This window comes from Lactuca sativa, chromosome 8 (assembly GCF_002870075.4).
Source record: "Lactuca sativa cultivar Salinas chromosome 8, Lsat_Salinas_v11, whole genome shotgun sequence".
NCBI classification, from domain to species: Eukaryota; Viridiplantae; Streptophyta; class Magnoliopsida; order Asterales; family Asteraceae; genus Lactuca; species Lactuca sativa.
This window is the reverse complement of record NC_056630.2, coordinates 324290293-324306845: the sequence shown is the minus strand read 5'-3', so window position 1 is coordinate 324306845 and position 16553 is coordinate 324290293. Positions and strand designations below refer to the sequence as shown.

General features: G+C 33.7%; 2 protein-coding genes across 2 annotated transcripts; both read right to left on the bottom strand.

Annotated features, from left to right (window-relative positions):
- Nucleotides 1-2786: 2786 nt before the first annotated feature.
- LOC111908233 (UDP-glucuronic acid decarboxylase 2) lies at nt 2787-5949 on the bottom strand. The gene is made up of 7 exons (XM_052766125.1): nt 5160-5949; nt 4724-4866; nt 4378-4457; nt 3675-3758; nt 3478-3552; nt 3280-3372; nt 2787-3139 (listed from the first exon to the last, which is right to left on the bottom strand). Exons 1-7 carry the CDS (start codon nt 5765-5767, stop codon nt 2921-2923), a joined length of 1302 nt encoding a protein of 433 aa, XP_052622085.1. The 5' UTR covers nt 5768-5949; the 3' UTR covers nt 2787-2920.
- Nucleotides 5950-10487: 4538 nt separating this feature from the next.
- Nucleotides 10488-15288, bottom strand: LOC111908232 (DExH-box ATP-dependent RNA helicase DExH8). Its single transcript, XM_023904068.2, has 13 exons — nt 14876-15288; nt 14333-14510; nt 14054-14227; nt 13831-13978; nt 13291-13752; nt 13020-13200; nt 12627-12907; nt 12425-12547; nt 12178-12322; nt 11808-12073; nt 11546-11728; nt 10944-11477; nt 10488-10852 (listed from the first exon to the last, which is right to left on the bottom strand). Exons 1-13 carry the CDS (start codon nt 15036-15038, stop codon nt 10634-10636), a joined length of 3057 nt encoding a protein of 1018 aa, XP_023759836.1. The 5' UTR covers nt 15039-15288; the 3' UTR covers nt 10488-10633.
- Nucleotides 15289-16553: the final 1265 nt, after the last annotated feature.

The window sequence follows — 16553 nt, the reverse complement described above, 5'->3', positions numbered from 1 at the left end:
CAGAATGTGCTACTAGAGGTATGAATCTATACTCATTCTCCTATATATGGTGTACTACTTGGATCTAGGGTTTTCTTTTCCCTTCTTTAGCTTGGATTCGAAGCATATAAGGTCCCAAGGTGGAATAAGTCTTAGATCTGGACCTTAAGAGGTCCAGAGAGTCCCAACCATTCTGCTTTATGTTGTTCCTTTGGAGATATGAGCCTAGGTTGCCATTTTAGAAGCTATTTCACCAAAAGAAGCCTTATGTGTGTTGCATGAGTGTAAAGATTGGACCTTTACGTGATTATTGAGCATTGGGAAGTCAGATCTATAGGTTAGAGAAACAGATGTGACCTCAGAAGGTCATTTGAGTATTGCCATGGAAGGAACTCGCCGAGTCCATAAAGGGACTGGACGAGTCGAGCCGGGTTGCCCCACGATTCGTGTCCAGTGGTAACCTGTCGAGTGAAAGGTTAACTCGACGATTCGAGTGAAGCTTTATGAGGATTCAGAGGACACGCATGGACTTGCCGAGTCACGCGAGTGCACTCGACGAGTCTGGTCAAAGTTTGACCGTTGACTAGAGTTGACTTCAGTTGACCTTAGGGTTTTGGTTAAGCTGAATCAAGAGAGCTCAGGAAGGGGTAGAATGGTCTTCTACCCATTCTTTAGAGACGAGGACAAGAGAAAGTATTGATTAGAGATGTTATTATTTTAATAGGAGGAGCAGGCTAGGTCGGGTTATCGAGCGAGAGGTTATCCGACATCGTACGAGGTGAGTCTTCTCACTATACATTACCTAGAGTGGTATCTATGTGCTGACCGAAGGGTCTTATATGTTATGTGTATGTATGAGATTTTGTGTGTTATGTTATATGTATGCTATGTGTTATATAGACCGGACCAGAGGGTCCAACGATTTACAAGGCCAGAGGGTCCTCGAACAGACCGGACCAGAGGGTCCAACGATTAGACCGGACCGGAGGGTCCAACGAGCTACGGGACTGGAGGGTCCCGCTGAGACACATTGACCCGAAAGTCATACAGAGTTACAGCCTCGAGTGGCTATTATGTGTTGTATGTGGTATTTTGGGGAACTCACTAAGCATTTATGCTTACAGTGTTTTGTGTGATGTGTTTCAGGTACCAGTGAGGATCGCGGGAAGGCGCCGGCATGATTTGTACACACTGATGGAGAATTATGTATTTTGAGATTCTGGGATATGTTTATTTGAGATGACATTTGACACTTGAGTTTTTGGAATGAATTATGTGGATTATTTTTTTTTTAAAAAATGAAAATTTGTTTTAAATTTTCACGTCGTTACAGAGGTCCTAGTGAAGCTGGAAAGGGGAGTGGACAGAAGAAGGGGAAAGGCGTAGTTTAGTTTGTAGTTTGAAGTATGCTTTTGCTATTATGTTTAAGTAAAGTTAGAACATGCTTACTAAGTTTGGTTATGGTATGTTTGTAGAAACAATCACTTTTGATAGATATTTTGGGTAATGTATGTTTGTAACATGATATTGCACTTACATGCATTATGGTTGATGGTATTTTGCTCTGCTATGTTTGAACTAGTACATTTTCAATTTTGGTAATGCCACTTCGGTAATTAGTTTTTTGGTTATGTTATTGCACATTAATAATCAACATTACACTTACATGCAATCAAATTGATAATTTGCTTCCTTGCTAATACCAGTTCACATTATAACTAAACATCAAACTTACATTACATATAATATCCATTACATTTTCTTGTCCCAACATTACATACAATCACATGGAAAATCCTTCAAAAGCTATAACAAAAATGGGACCAAAACATAGATTCCAAGTCACAGATTTCCCCTCAAAAGCTTCTTGATTTTTTACTTGAAAAGGTAACACACCATGAAAAACAACCAACTTAGACAAAGTAACCATTTCACCATCATCAATCTTGCTTCGAGATTGTTTCTTCCACGCAACAACCCCGGAATCACAACAATTGACCTAGGGCACATGGGAGGGTCGAACCATCCAAAAAAGTTGAATGTTCCTCCTAACCTGGAGCATGACCAGAATCGACGACCTGGGTTCAAATCAGTCCAAGATGTCACCAAAATCGCCGGCCTTCCACAGTGGCATATCACCATCTTCTTCAACTTTGGAATAGTGGGGAGGGAAGAACAGATGTAAGGAACGAGAAGTATAAGGCAACAAGGCGGGGCTTACATTATATACTCTGATGCACAACAATATGAAAAGACAAAATTACCCCTACACTAATGGTTCAAAAGTGACAAGGTTAGGGTCAATGACCAATTTCGCAATGAACTGAAACCTTAAGGACCATTCGCGTGACTTTTAGTTAGGAAGTCCTCAAAGTGTGATATTATGTAAACCACAAGGACCAATTGTAACAAACTAGTTGTGAAACTCGTATATTATAGGCGTTGGGTAAAACAAAAAATTAAATATGAAGGTTTAAACAAAAATTTATTTACATTTGGAATTTTAGAGTTAAAATTTAAAATTTGAATTTAAAAGAAAACATATTAAATATAATATATATAAGTAGTAATATTGTAACTTACTGATTATTTTCAATTAAAGCAATTATTAATTGAGGTATAAATGTCATGTGTTAATTAAGAAAAGATAAAAAATAAGAAAATGACACATGGAAAAACATTTATTCAAAAGTATTAGAAAATGTCATTTGTCCAAACGAATGAGATAATGACAGGTGGCAAAAAAAAAATTGATTTATAATGGAGGATATAATTTTTGAGTTGCAATAAAATTAAAAACTCATCCATTCAAATAAAAGGTAATCAATATATATAACTAGACAACTAGTATATAATTTCAAAATGAAACAATCGAGAATGGAGTCATAAGACTCATAACATAATACAACTGCTTTACTGTATACAACACCCCACCTATCACCTATGTTGAGGTGGCGGTGGTGGTGGTCTTGTGATCACCAAAAATGCGTTGCCTGAAATCAGAAACCATCATAGGGAGACCCTTGCGGAGAGGGACCTTCGGATTCCATCCTAGAAGCTCCTTAGCCTTTGTAATATCTGGCTTTCTTTTGTGTGGATCATCTTCCGTGTTTGGCCTGAACTCTATTTTCGCTTCCGAGTCTATTGTCTCCTGGACCACCTGATGTGTTTGTGTTGACCATCACAAATTGTCAAATTTTTATAAAAAAACAAGAAAATTTGTGGGACCAAAGCATTACACATTTTTACCCGATTTTGAAAAAGTGGAAATAATTAAAGGATATATTTATATGTATATACCTGGGCGAGTTCGAGCATGGTGAATTCACCGGGGTTTCCAAGATTAAAAGGTCCGACATGTTCTCCTTCCATTAATCGTATTAGACCTTCAACCTTCGGATCCAAGTCAAACAAATTCATTAGAAAGTTGATTTTTCATGATAACAGTTGTCATATGTCATATTAAATACAAGTGTGAGATATAGAGATAATCCTAACCAAATCGGAAACATATTGGAAACTTCTTGTTTGCTTGCCATCACCATAAACAGTGAGAGGTTCTTTCCTTAGTGCCTGCATCCATGGTTTAGAATCATAAAATGGTTGCAAGTGATAGAATATGAATCCACGTTGAGATTGAAATAGAAGCATAAAATATATAATATAAATTAATAACAGCATATCTGAAAACCCACCTGAGCAACAAAGTTACTAACGACACGTCCATCGTCAATGCACATCCGAGGACCATATGTATTGAATATCCTTGCAATCCGTACCTACAATACATTTCACAAAACCAACTTTCAAATTAATAACACCTTGCGTTTTTTTAACTTTTCATTTAATTTTTAATTTTGGCATAGTAATCACAAGTTGTTTGTAACAAAAAAAATAAAATAAAAGTTGCATTATGACACGCCAACAGACAGTTGACTTTTTAAACATTGTATTTTTTTTTGTTATAGATAGGATATTTTGTTACAAAAAAAAAAATTAAAATCACAATAGTTTAAAAATGAAGACATAGATCTAACTGAACAATTCAACGTATAAACGTTTAATTTTGACAAAATAACAAGTCCTTATCTTTTTATTTTATTTCACAAGAGCAAAATACAATGATTAAAAGCAAGTACAACACTTTAAACAAAATATAATGGCATAGTTACTCTAGGATTATTTTTACACCAATAATTTTAACTCCAGAAATTACCATATCCTGTTATCAATAAAGTAATTTATATTTACGCAAATATCTTATTTCAGTTATAAAAATACAATGTATTTTCATTTAATTCTTAAAACAAACATTATATTGTTTTTATGATCGGTGGATGTTTTCACGATATTAAAATTTTATGTAAAGAATATTCAAAATAAAATTAAAAAACCGACCTCGACGCCAGCACCTCTATGGTAGTCCATGGTCAACGTTTCTGCAGTACGCTTTCCTTCATCGTAGCAGCTTCGGACACCTGTCAAAAAAAAGCACCAAATACCCACTTCCTACTCAGATCTTGTTTGCTTTGTTTGGTTTTTTCTCAGATCCCCCAAATTTCCAAAATTAAGATCACAATTTCCGGAAAAGGTGATTGATGTAAACATTGACCACTTGATAGATCTAATTACAAATTTACAAATATATGGTGGTTGGAATCTACCAAATCCATCCACATTTGTCGGCGACAGGAAGAAGAAGAAGAAGAAGAAGAAGAAGAAGAAAGAAGAAGAAAGAACTGACCGATGGGATTGACGTTGCCCCAGTAGGTTTCGACTTGAGGATGTTGAAGAGGATCACCGTATACCTCACTGGTGCTTGTCAGCAAGAAGCGTGCTCCGATCCTCTTTGCTAACCCTAGCATGTTCAATGTCCCCACTACGTTCGTTTTGTGAGAAGAAACCAAATTGGAATTAAGGATTCACAAAAGGGAAACTAGTAACAATCAAACATGAATGAACGAACGAATGAATGAATGAATGAATGAAGGTCACATGTGATCAAATCAGAATCAAAACTGCAACTAAGGATCCTATTCAGAAACAGAAAATTAGTAATACTCAAACATGGATGAATGATTAAAGCTACCTACCTATTGATGAAATTAAGATGAAAGTTGAGAAATTATGATATTAATTAGTAATAAAATGAATGGTAATCGAAGTTAGTTATAAGTAAGGATATGATTGTCTTGACGGGATTGTGTTTGTAGTGAACAGGGGAAGCAGGGCAAGCAAGGTGATAGATCTGATCGACTTCAAGTAGTAAGGGCTCAACAACATCGTGTCGAATTAGCTCAAATCTAGGGTTCCCAAAATGATGCATCACGTTATCTTTATTTCCGGTGAAGAAATTATCAACAACAATCACGCTATCTCCCCTCGCAATCAACCGATCAACCAGATGACTTCCGACGAAACCTGCGCCACCAGTCACCACAATCCTTAACCCCTTTCTTTTCAGCCCTAAAGGAATCTTCCCGCCCATACTGAACGACGACTCGAATCCAGTAGGATAAACGGATCGTCTCGGGTTTGTCATTTGGATCGATTCGGAGACGGAGTAGGAATGGATGGAGGTGTTGGTGTTGGTGGAGGAAGGAAGAATCGCGAAGACGGAGGTGGCGATGACAATGCCGACGAGGACAAACACAAGGCGTTGTTCCCGGAGCATGTAACGAACAAGGCGAGTGACAGCGAGCCATGGTTTGTTGGGCTTCGGTGAGTAAGAATCCGACGTGGGTTGAGGTTCGTGCCGCCTGTATGTCAACTCAGATCCCATCTTCATGTCGTTTCACTATGTGTTTCTGTTTCTCTCTATGTATGTGTACAGGAAGAGAGATGAGTGGTGGAGGCGTAGTGGAGGGCGGTATATATATGGGGAGAAGATGTCTGGTGGCGGTGGTTTAAAGTTTAAACTCTCCGGTAGGTGACTAAAGAAAGAATGAATAGAATAAAGACTGGCGTAGGGTGAATTTACAAATTGGCCCTTTGGATGTAGCATAAAAAGCAAACAGTAGGTTCCAAGTAAGAGAGAGTTGCGGAAAGTCCTAGTTTGTGTACTTACTACTTAGATATCTTTTTTGAATTAAGTTACTAAATATTCATGATTTTTGTAAAATTATAAACTATAATATTTATCAAAAAAAAAATTACTGTTTTTAAGGTCTTAGGAACAGTACAGGGTGGTATGTCAAGTTCAAGATGAGTTAGTTATTTATATACAATGTTTGTATTTTTGGAATGTGGTAATTACGATAAATGCCATTTTGGTATTACCAAAATCAAATTTTGCGGCATTGATTTAAAATAAAATATGCATGTTACATTCCCAAGGCAAAAATAGCATGTTATTTTAAATTTTAAGCCAATAATAACAAGCTATTTTAATTTTTAGATGGATATCATGCCATATTCATTTTTAAGCCAACAATGATTTCATTTTAAAGTGAAAATTAGTTTTTTTTTTTAAATTGAAAAGTAGCATGTTACTTTCATTTTAACCGAAAAAATAACATGTTACTTTAAATTTTAAGGCAAAATATACATGCTACTTTCTTTTGTAAGGCAAAAACAACATGCTACATTTGTTTTTAAGCCAACATAACATGATAATTTCATTTTTAAGCGAAAAATAGCATGTTACTTTCGTTTTTAAGGCAGAACTACCATGTTGGTTTAACTTGGAATGTAAAATATGCATGTTACTTTTGTTTTTAAGCCAACAATAGCGTGTTACTTTCAATTTGAGCTAAATAATAACATGATACATTCATTTTTAAGGCAAAATAGCATGTTACTTTAATTTGTAAAACAAAAATAGCATGCTACTTTCATTTTTAAGCCAAGAATAACATGCTACTGTAATTGTAATTAAGCGATAAATAGGATGTTGCTTTAATTTTTAAGGCAACATATGCATGCTGCTATCATTTATAAGGAAAAAATAACATACGATTTTCATTTTTAAGTCAACAATAACATGATACTGTGAAATAATAGCATGTTGCTTTTTAAGGCAAAAATGGCATATTACTTTAATTTGTAAGGCAAAAATAGAATGGTATTTCATTTTTAAGCCAACAATGACATGTTACTTTCAAATTAAGTGAAAAATAGCATTCTACTTTAATTTTTATGGCAAAATATGCATGTTATTTTCATTTGCAAGGCAAAAATAACATGTTATTTTCGTTTTTAAGCGAATAATAACATGCTATTTTCATTTTTAAGGTAGAATATTCATGTTACTTTCATTTGTAACGCAAAAATGCATGCTACTTCCGTTTTTAAGCTAACAACAAATGATACTTTTTTTGCTATGGATTTTCATAATTTGTACTGAACATGCGGTCGAAAATGAGATACGATCAGTTTTCACAAATAATTTGTTTAAACTGCTACCGCACCACGTTTGCTTTTTATAACAGCAGCAGAATTTTATAACCATTACAAAAGGGGTGGAAAATTGTGGAAAGTGTACACTAAACAAAATAAAAAAGAGAAAATTGCAAATGTACGAAAGTCTATAACCAAATTTGTTAACATAAAAAAACTTTTGTTGCCAAAATAAGAATTTGAGTTGTGGCCAAAATATGAAATAAGAAATTTTCATGATCAAAATATAAAAACACAACTTTATTAAGATTGCTTTTTATTATATATAATAATGTGTTTTTTTATTTTTTTAATATCAAACAAACATTAATTTCTAAAATACCTTAATTTGAACGATGTTTTTTAAAATTATGTAAATTAACAAAAATGTAAATAGTCCTAGATAAGAAAAAGTATATTATTATTTTATTTAAAATAAAGTTTGATAAAAAAAAATAAGTTATTATCTGGAAAGACATTAAAAAGTACTTTTCATTTTGATTTATAAAGCTTCTTTATTTTTGTTTTTAGTTGATACGTGATGTTTTTATATTTATTAAATGACTAAGTAATTGCATTAAATCATGTGTATACCAAAAGTTTTACTATTGCTCAACACTAAGTTAATAAAAATGGCACTTTATTAAGAAAAAGTAAGACGGATAACAATAACATGACCATTGGTTTAATGAGCTCATATGGTATTAAGAGTATTTGCTTTGCTTACATGGACAGTTGCCCAAACCTAGTCTAAACTCTAAAACATCATTTACATCTATTCTATTTTTATATATTAAATTGTCCACTTGTGTATTTTAGTTTTTCCATTATAAGCATGCTCTAAACTAATACAACTCTCTATCTCATTTAGCTCTACTTGCTTTGTTTAAAAAATCATGGTAAGAGTCGCCCAAAACTTATTCAAATGATTAGGTCATAAAATCGTCTTATTAAAAGGAACTATTAATTTAATAATATATAAGTTTTTTTATAATTTTACATAATGAAGTAATTATTTGTCAAACTCATAAAAAGAAATCGATGGTGGATCAATCCTCCCTATCTTGACATGTACACATTCGTTGTATATTGGTGTTCTGTTAAATGGTATAAAGCGATTATTATCAAAACAACGTTGGAGTGAAAAGTATACAAATAATTAAATCACGGGGCAAATGGCAATCTCACTCAAAGGTAGTTTGGCGGTGGACTTTGAGTAATTTTGACTCTGCCCTTTTAAAAGTCAAACCCCAACCTCTATAATGCACCAATCGTGGATCTTTAATGCATTTTTAATTCTCCACAATAATATATAATATTTTATTTTTTAAATGGTATAACTTATAACTTACACAAAAATTCAGAATTGATCCCTACATTTTTTTTTAAAAATATTCGATAACTATAGAAAATGTCATGCCACTAACCACTATGATGTTTCAAAAGAGTGTATATTTAACAAAAGAATATTGTTGTGGACAAAATGTGTAGATTTAAAAATAAAGTAGTGTATGCATATATTAACAGTTCTAAAGAGTTTAGTTATTTTGACCCGCTCACAAAATAATAATAATAATAATAAATAATGTACAATTGTCAATTTTGAAAACTTTTCCTGCATGCACATTACTATGTTTACATATTAACAAACTAGTTGTAAGACCGGTGTATTACACGGGTTTATTAAAAATAAACATTTAATATCAATATTTAACCATTAAATATTTTATAAAATAATAATTTTACATATCATATCATAATGTAACCTTTTGAAATATTTATAAAAAAAATCAAATCTTCTTTAGAGCATTTATGAGACTTTATTATCAAATTAATAGAATGATTCTCTTTATTTATATGAAATTTTATTTTAAAAAATGAAAATTCTCAAAAAATGACAAGTGGAAAATAATAAATCTAAAACTCCCATAAAATTACATGGGGCAAAACTCTTGAGAATTTGACAAGTGGCAAAAAAAACCTTCATTTATTAGAAAGGATTTGTAGTTTTTCTCAACATAACTGATTATTTTTATTCTTGTGAATATAATCAAAATTTTCATGTTATATTTTTGAAATTTTACAAATTCTTTTCAAATATTGTTGAGTTTTTTTGTTAGAAAAAATTATCTCCCGAATATTTACACATTATTTACAGAGTCCATGGTTATTTTGAGATAAAACGATAAAAATACAGTTATGTTTGTTATATGTTAAGCTTCCAAACATGGTTTGATAAGAGTACGATTTTTATTCTTACAATCTCAAGTTTGACTAATAATTGGACTCAAAACTCAGTAAATTTGATTCCCATAAACTAAGACTTGATATAATTAATATACATTGTTTACAACTGATCGATCACCATATAATGGAAGAATAAGACAAAAGCTCATCGTATATACTAATCTAATCATTTCAATTCTTATTGCAGTAAAGAAAATCAAAATCCCTCAAATCCATTAGGCTTTTTCCCATATTTGGGCCAAAAAAATACATTTCACCCAACGAAAAAATCCCTAAATGGGCTAGAAATCGGCAAGTGTGTTGCAAAATTGAATAAACAGATTGCTAAATGTGTTCCAAGTAGTTCTCATATCTAATGCTTATATTACTAATCTTCTTCATTTTTACATCATTTTGGGGTGAAATCATCTAAAAAAACGAGTAAATTACACGAATGGTCCCTATGGTTTAGGTTAATTTGCGTGTTTGGTCTTTAATTTATTTTTTTAACTCGGAAGGTCTCTGCTGTTTGTTTTTGTTACGCACTTGGTCTTTGTCTTACCTAAAGATAGATACTATTTTTCCCTTGATATTTTAATTTATTTAAATAAACACACCCCCAACCCCACCCCACTCACCTTACCTACCCCAACATTTTTTTCCTACTTAAATAATAGTCTTTTTAGGTAACATAGGGACCAAGCACGTAACAAAAACAAACCGTAGGGACCAAGCGCGTAACAAAAACAAATAGTAGGGACCTTCTGAGTTAAAAAAATAAATTAGGGACCAAACACACAAATTACCCCAAACCATAGGGACCATTCATGTAATTTACTCAAAAAAAACTTTAAAAGATTACATATTTACACCATTTAAATCATGGATAAGATCAACACAAGACAATCCAAAACGACCACTTCACTAATATCTAATAGAATAGAACGTAGTTATAAATTAATTTAGCTCCCATAAACACACATCCCATTCAATCTTTACCCTATAATTACTATTCCTAAAAACCTAGCATTAGCAATAATATACCATTTTCCTAACTTAAGTTATGTAGCTGTTTGTGAAAAAGTGATGCGAAATCCCCAAACTGAATATCATTAGGTGGAGGACACAAATCGAATGCATACACAACTGCCTTAGATGTCAACATTGGCTTTTTAGTAGTCACACCATCACAAAGCTTTCCAAAGCTGTATTCATCAAACCCAAACGATTCTCTAAGGTAAAAAAAACTCTCCCTCCCAACATTTTCAACCTACAACAAATACATAAAACAGTTTTTCATTTTATGTTTTAACTTCAAAAAAAAAATCACTTGTTTGATAATATAATAGTGTAATATGTACCTGTAGTTGAGCGAATCGGAGGTTGTTCATAACAAGGATGAGTTGGACTTGATGTAAAGCATCACCCAACATTCGAATGGAAAGATAGTCAAAGAAAGTCTTGACAAGATTTTTCTGTTCTTCCATATTCTCTACATCATTACCAAATTTAGGAATCCAAACCATGCACTTGACTTGTTTCCATGGGATTCCCATGTTTTTTGAAGATTTAGGAATAATGGTTTCATGTGGATGAGAGAGTCCCCAATGTATTCTTATATCTTTCAGATATGGATCAACTGAAGTTTCAACTGCAGAGGTTGTGCATATTATAGATGACGCGTTGTAAAACTGAGCAAAATTTGCAGAGAATTGAATATCAAAATCATCGAATAAAAGAACACATCCTTCATCTGGAGTAGGAAATAAACTCAAAAGCATAGAAGCATCAGTAGATAAATCTTCTGACACGCATGATCCTTTCTCATTACTTGGTAAAGAACGTGGTTGATCTGAAGTGTGAGAGAAATAACATGTATTTCCATTTCTACAACCCTGTAGATTCAGATTCAGATTCAGATTCAGATATATTCAGGGACCAAAAATGTAATTTAGTTTAATACCTGTAACGATAGGAAGAATTTACAAACTGGTTTTTTAGCTTCTAATGAATGCGCATATAAACAAAGGCTTCCTTTGTTACATGTCCCATTGAGAAAAAATCTACATTGAGAAACTTCTGAACCATTGTAAGAATTTGAAATCTCTTGGTTGTCAGATATGTCCTCCAGATATCTTGACCTTATCTACATCACATTACAAACATAAAACTGTAATTTTTTATAATGGAAACACATGTAAAGTTAGAAAAAAAAAAAAAAATACCTCTTTGATTGAGTTAGCTAATGTGAAAGAGACACCTTTCTTGTTAAATCCATGTGCATCTACAAAAGGTAGAGCTATGCATTTTTTGGTTTCATGAATAGTAGTGCTGATGTCATCTTCTATGGCAAAATTATCAGAATCTTCATTGGATTCAACTGTGAGAAGACATGTATGCTTATGTTCATAGGGTGTGTAAGGTGGTAGACCACTGGAAGTTGCTAGAAACTTTGGACGAAATCTATGCATAGAATTAAGAACACTATCATCTGAAAATTAAAAAAAAAAAAAAAAAATACTCGACATTAACATTAGACTTTTATATAATAATAAAAAAAAAAAAGGACTTGAATTGACATCTCAAGAATCATACATATATTTGCAACATGCTGGAGTGATGACTGGACAAGATTGTGGAATAAACACCATTCTTCTTCTATCTTCAAGGAAGGAATTTGGATGTCTGTTGTCTCTTTAAACTTTAACACGTTTTTCAATCGTTCAAGTCGAAAGTTATCCTTCAATTTGGTAAAAAAAAAAATAGAAATAAATGTCATTATTTAAACCATTTAAGATACAAAACTTATAAAAAGAATAATATTAATCATGTGATTATGTACCTTAAAAGTACGTTGCCAGAAGTGGAAAGCACAAAAGTTTGCCATGTATATGACTTCCTTCCTACCCATCAAACCAGAGATTTTACCGTTTTGATTATAGTAATCATCGGTGAACTTAGAAAACTGTAAATGTTAAATCATAAGTAGATGAATAATAATCTTGGAAGATTAGAAGCTGAAAAAAATAAGTGTTACATATTACCAATGCTTCTTGACCAAAGGGACGAATGATTGGTAAAGGCTGAGTATCCATGAGGATACCCATTATAATCCCTTCATGTAACATTCCAGCTTCTCCAAATATGAGTATAAGCATGGAAGCATCAAATGATAATGAAAAACTCGAAAGCAATCTTCCATAGAAAGTTGGCTCATATCGCCCTCTGGGAGATGTTGTCTCTAAAGCACGAATGTGAACTAACAAATCCAATGCATCTTCAACAACTCCGGGTTTTGGTGGATCCATAACTTTTTGCAACAACACTTTTTAAAAAAAAAAAAAAAAAAAAAAAAAAAAAAAAAAAAAAAAAAAATTAGATATGAAAATAGTAAATATAGTATTTAGAAAAATCAGTTTATAATTATTAAATTATACGCTTTGGATCATTTATGGTTCGTGATTCAGCACAAGCTGTAAGAAGCACTTGTTGTCTCAATGATAATTTCAATATAGCTGGAGTCTCGTATTTCTCTAGCTGCCCAAAAAACGGTTCTGTCACAAGTCGATAAACTTCACCATCACAAGTCCGCCCTGTTCTTCCCCTACGCTGCTCAGCCTATAAAAAAGGGTAATCATGTCATTTCCAAAAACAAAGGCCAAGTCAAAGTGTGAAATTGTGAATTGTGAATTGTGAAGCCCTAATTACCTGAGATTCGGATACCCAAACGATCTCTGAGGATTCGGTTTTTCTATTAGCATCCCAGTAGACTTGTAATGATCTACAAGAATCAATGACATATGCGACTTTTGGTATTGTTACAGAAGATTCTGCAATGTTTGTTGCTAATATAACCTTGCGATGTGACTTCGAGATTCTCATTGCATTAAGAGCTTGCTCTGTGTCAATGCTGCTATGTAAGATGTGGATTTTGAAAGCACTGCTGAAACGACTTAGAGAAAGCCATTGTTGTTCTAAGGAGTAGTAAGTTGGAAGGAATATCAGAATGCTTTTCTCCATGTCTGATTCGGTTTTGTGGATATGTAACACTAGATTGTGTATAAGCTTGTGCACCTCTTCGTTCATTGTTGCTTCACTTGATGGACTTGATCCTGAACAGTATTTTAACGACAGAGGTGTTTCTGAATCCATTTCCAAAAGTTCAACCACCTGTTTAATAATAAAAAGAGATGAAACACTAATTATAATTGTCCAAAACAAAAACTTGATTCAGAATAATCAAACTACCTGTTCAAGATATGAAACTCTACGATGATACAGGGTATGCTGACTGGAACTGGGGATACCTAAAACTTCAACCCTTTCACCTCTTCCAAGATCTTTAAAGTAATCTTTGTATCTTGAAATATCAGCAGTTGCAGACATCAATACAACCCTGGAAAATGCTACAATGTATTGTCATGTTACCTAAACCAGTTAAAGCTTTTAAACCCACAAAAAAAAAGCTGACCTTAATGAGCTATTCTTTATCAGAAACTGTTTTACACATACGAGAACAAGATCCGATTCAACAGAACGTTCATGAACTTCATCGAGAATAATAACCTTATACTTCAAAGCATTCATGCCTTTTTCTCGCATTTCCTCCAACAAAACTCCAGCAGTTTTAAAGATGATCTTAGAGCTGTAAGATCAGGATTAAAAGTTTAGAGATTATATGAAAATCAAAATCCCTTAAAGAGTAAGAATAAGATGTTTGAAAATATGAAAGAAAATATAATCTGAGTACCTTGAAGAGATAACCTTGGAATGACCAATGTGATATCCAACCTCACCCCCTGTTGTACAATTTCGAGCTTTGGCCACCATTTTAGCAACTGCCACCACAGCGAATCTTCTTGGTTGTGTGCATATTATCGGCTCGATATTTGCTTCTAGTAAAAACTGAGGAACTTGGGAGCTCTTCCCTTCATTATCAAAATGCAAGGTAATCAGTATAAATAAAATTACAAAATACATAAAGTATCACAGCAAACTAGGTTTCAGACGAAATTGCAGATGTGGATATTGTTAGATTTTTAACCCCTTTGCACTTCTATTTAGACGTGCATTCTAAACCCTTGCGTAGTTGGAGAACTCAAAAAGTTTGAGTAAAACCTCATACGATTAACTTAAGTTCACGAGTAGTAGGTTATGTTCGATATTAAAGGTCAAGCTAAAGTCTTTTCTACAGTCCAGTGAGTCACTGACTCACTGGTATCTTTTATCCAACAACTTTAGATGATTAAAAAAGCAGCATCAAGAAACTACACAATAGTTGAAGTAATTTTACCGCAGCCGGTTTCACCGACGATCAGAGTGACGCGATTCTCCATTATCTTCTCGACAATTTTGCTCCGGAGCGACATGATAGGAAGATTACTGAAATTCTCCATAGACGAAGACGAAGAAGACGACGATGACTCAAAAGCTGAAGAAGTCGACGATACCACCATCGCCAAAAAAAACCCTCGGCGGTCTGCGCAATCCTCGCTCTGTGAAATCGGAAGGAAAATACCGTGAAATCCGACTGGTGCGTTGCTCTATCGTAGAAAAAGGGTAGTACGCTGTTCAGAGCAGTGGGCCCGGGCTAAAGTTCCCGCCTCAGCCCTCAGGTGCGGCTCTGTCGATGAAAGCCCGGGTGCACGACCGACCGCGACCGTGACGCGTTTCTTGACTTAGTTTGGCCCGGGTGATGGCCGCTCGAGGAGTTGGACAATACCTTATATACTGGTAAATTATGAAATCGTTACTATCGTTTGGTTAAAGTTTTTTTTTTTTTTTTTGAGAACTCTAACCATGTTTATAATATCTTTGTTGTTTTTTCGTCCTTGACATATATATTACCCTTTATTTTTATTTTTTTATTTGTTTATTATTAATCTAATAAAAAAACACATAATATATATATATATATATATATATATATATATATATATATATATCGGTCTTATCCTCACTAAAAAAACATGAAAACACCATCCACACTATAACACCCGGTTCTTGGTATGTATTTAATTAAAAATTTATTCTCTTTTGTATAGAAACTCGACGAGTTGGAGGCCCAAAACTCGTCGAGTATGAATGGAATTGGACACGGGTTGTAAAGTCTACTCGACTAGTTGAGAGCCTCAACTCGACGAGTAGGACTGGTAGAGTAAAACCCTAATTTTCCGGGTTTTGCACTCTATTTAAACACCTAAACTTCCTTAGGTTGGCCTCATTTACAGCCTTCAAGTCTCAAACCCTAAATTTCAAAACCCTAATGCCTTGTGTGAGCTTGTGAGTCATTTTTGAGAGAAAACTTGTGTATTTGAAGTTTGTGGAAGAAGGGGAAGCTTAAGAGCCCAAGAGGAAGCTTTTAGATCCAGAAACTTCACTCCATTTGCAGCATTTTTCTGGTAAGCAAGTCTCAAACTTGCTTAATGATTACTTAAATCTCTTCATTTTCACTTTTATTGGGTTTTCGTCCAAGTAGCATGGTCCTTGGGAAATGGGCGTCCCAAGTGAGTATACTTTCAAATCTATGACCTTAGAGGGATTTCATGGCATAAAGGTGCAAACTTTATGGCCATTGAAGCCCCATGTAAGCTCTAAGATGTCATTTTAGCCTTTTAAGCTCCAAAAGGTCATGCATGGAGAGAAAGTCAGAGACTTTACATGTTCATGTAGTGTCTAGGGTCTAGAATCTCAATTTGTATGCCTTAGCTTGAAGTATTAATGGGTTTTGGATCAAGATCTAGGTCTTAAAGACTTAGGTTTTTAGCTAAATCTGTTAATGAAGGGTATTAACAGGTAAAGTTGGAAACTTTACCCTTAAAAGGACATTTTCAGTATGAATATGAAGTATGGAGCTTAGATCTGAATGATATGAGCTTAATCTATTAAGATATCTCAACAGACTGAATAACTCGACGATTTCATAGAGGAACTCGACGAGTTGGGTCGAAGTGTCCCGATTCTGTAAAAGG

Excerpts from the sequence above, each read along its gene's own strand:
- LOC111908232 (XM_023904068.2), bottom strand. The coding sequence starts at position 15,038 with ATGGTGGTATCGTCGACTTCTTCAGCTTTTGAGTCATCGTCGTCTTCT. Across the intron at positions 13,201-13,290 it reads TTTGGGTATCCGAATCTCAG|GCTGAGCAGCGTAGGGGAAG; the intron begins GTAATTAGGGCT and ends CCTTTTTTATAG. Across the intron at positions 11,478-11,545 it reads AATTCTTCCTATCGTTACAG|GGTTGTAGAAATGGAAATAC; the intron begins GTATTAAACTAA and ends CTGAATCTACAG.
- LOC111908233 (XM_052766125.1), bottom strand. The coding sequence starts at position 5,767 with ATGAAGATGGGATCTGAGTTGACATACAGGCGGCACGAACCTCAACCC. Across the intron at positions 4,867-5,159 it reads CCCGTCAAGACAATCATATC|GAACGTAGTGGGGACATTGA; the intron begins CTTACTTATAAC and ends TTCTCACAAAAC. Across the intron at positions 3,140-3,279 it reads CCATGCTCGAACTCGCCCAG|GTGGTCCAGGAGACAATAGA; the intron begins GTATATACATAT and ends CAAACACATCAG.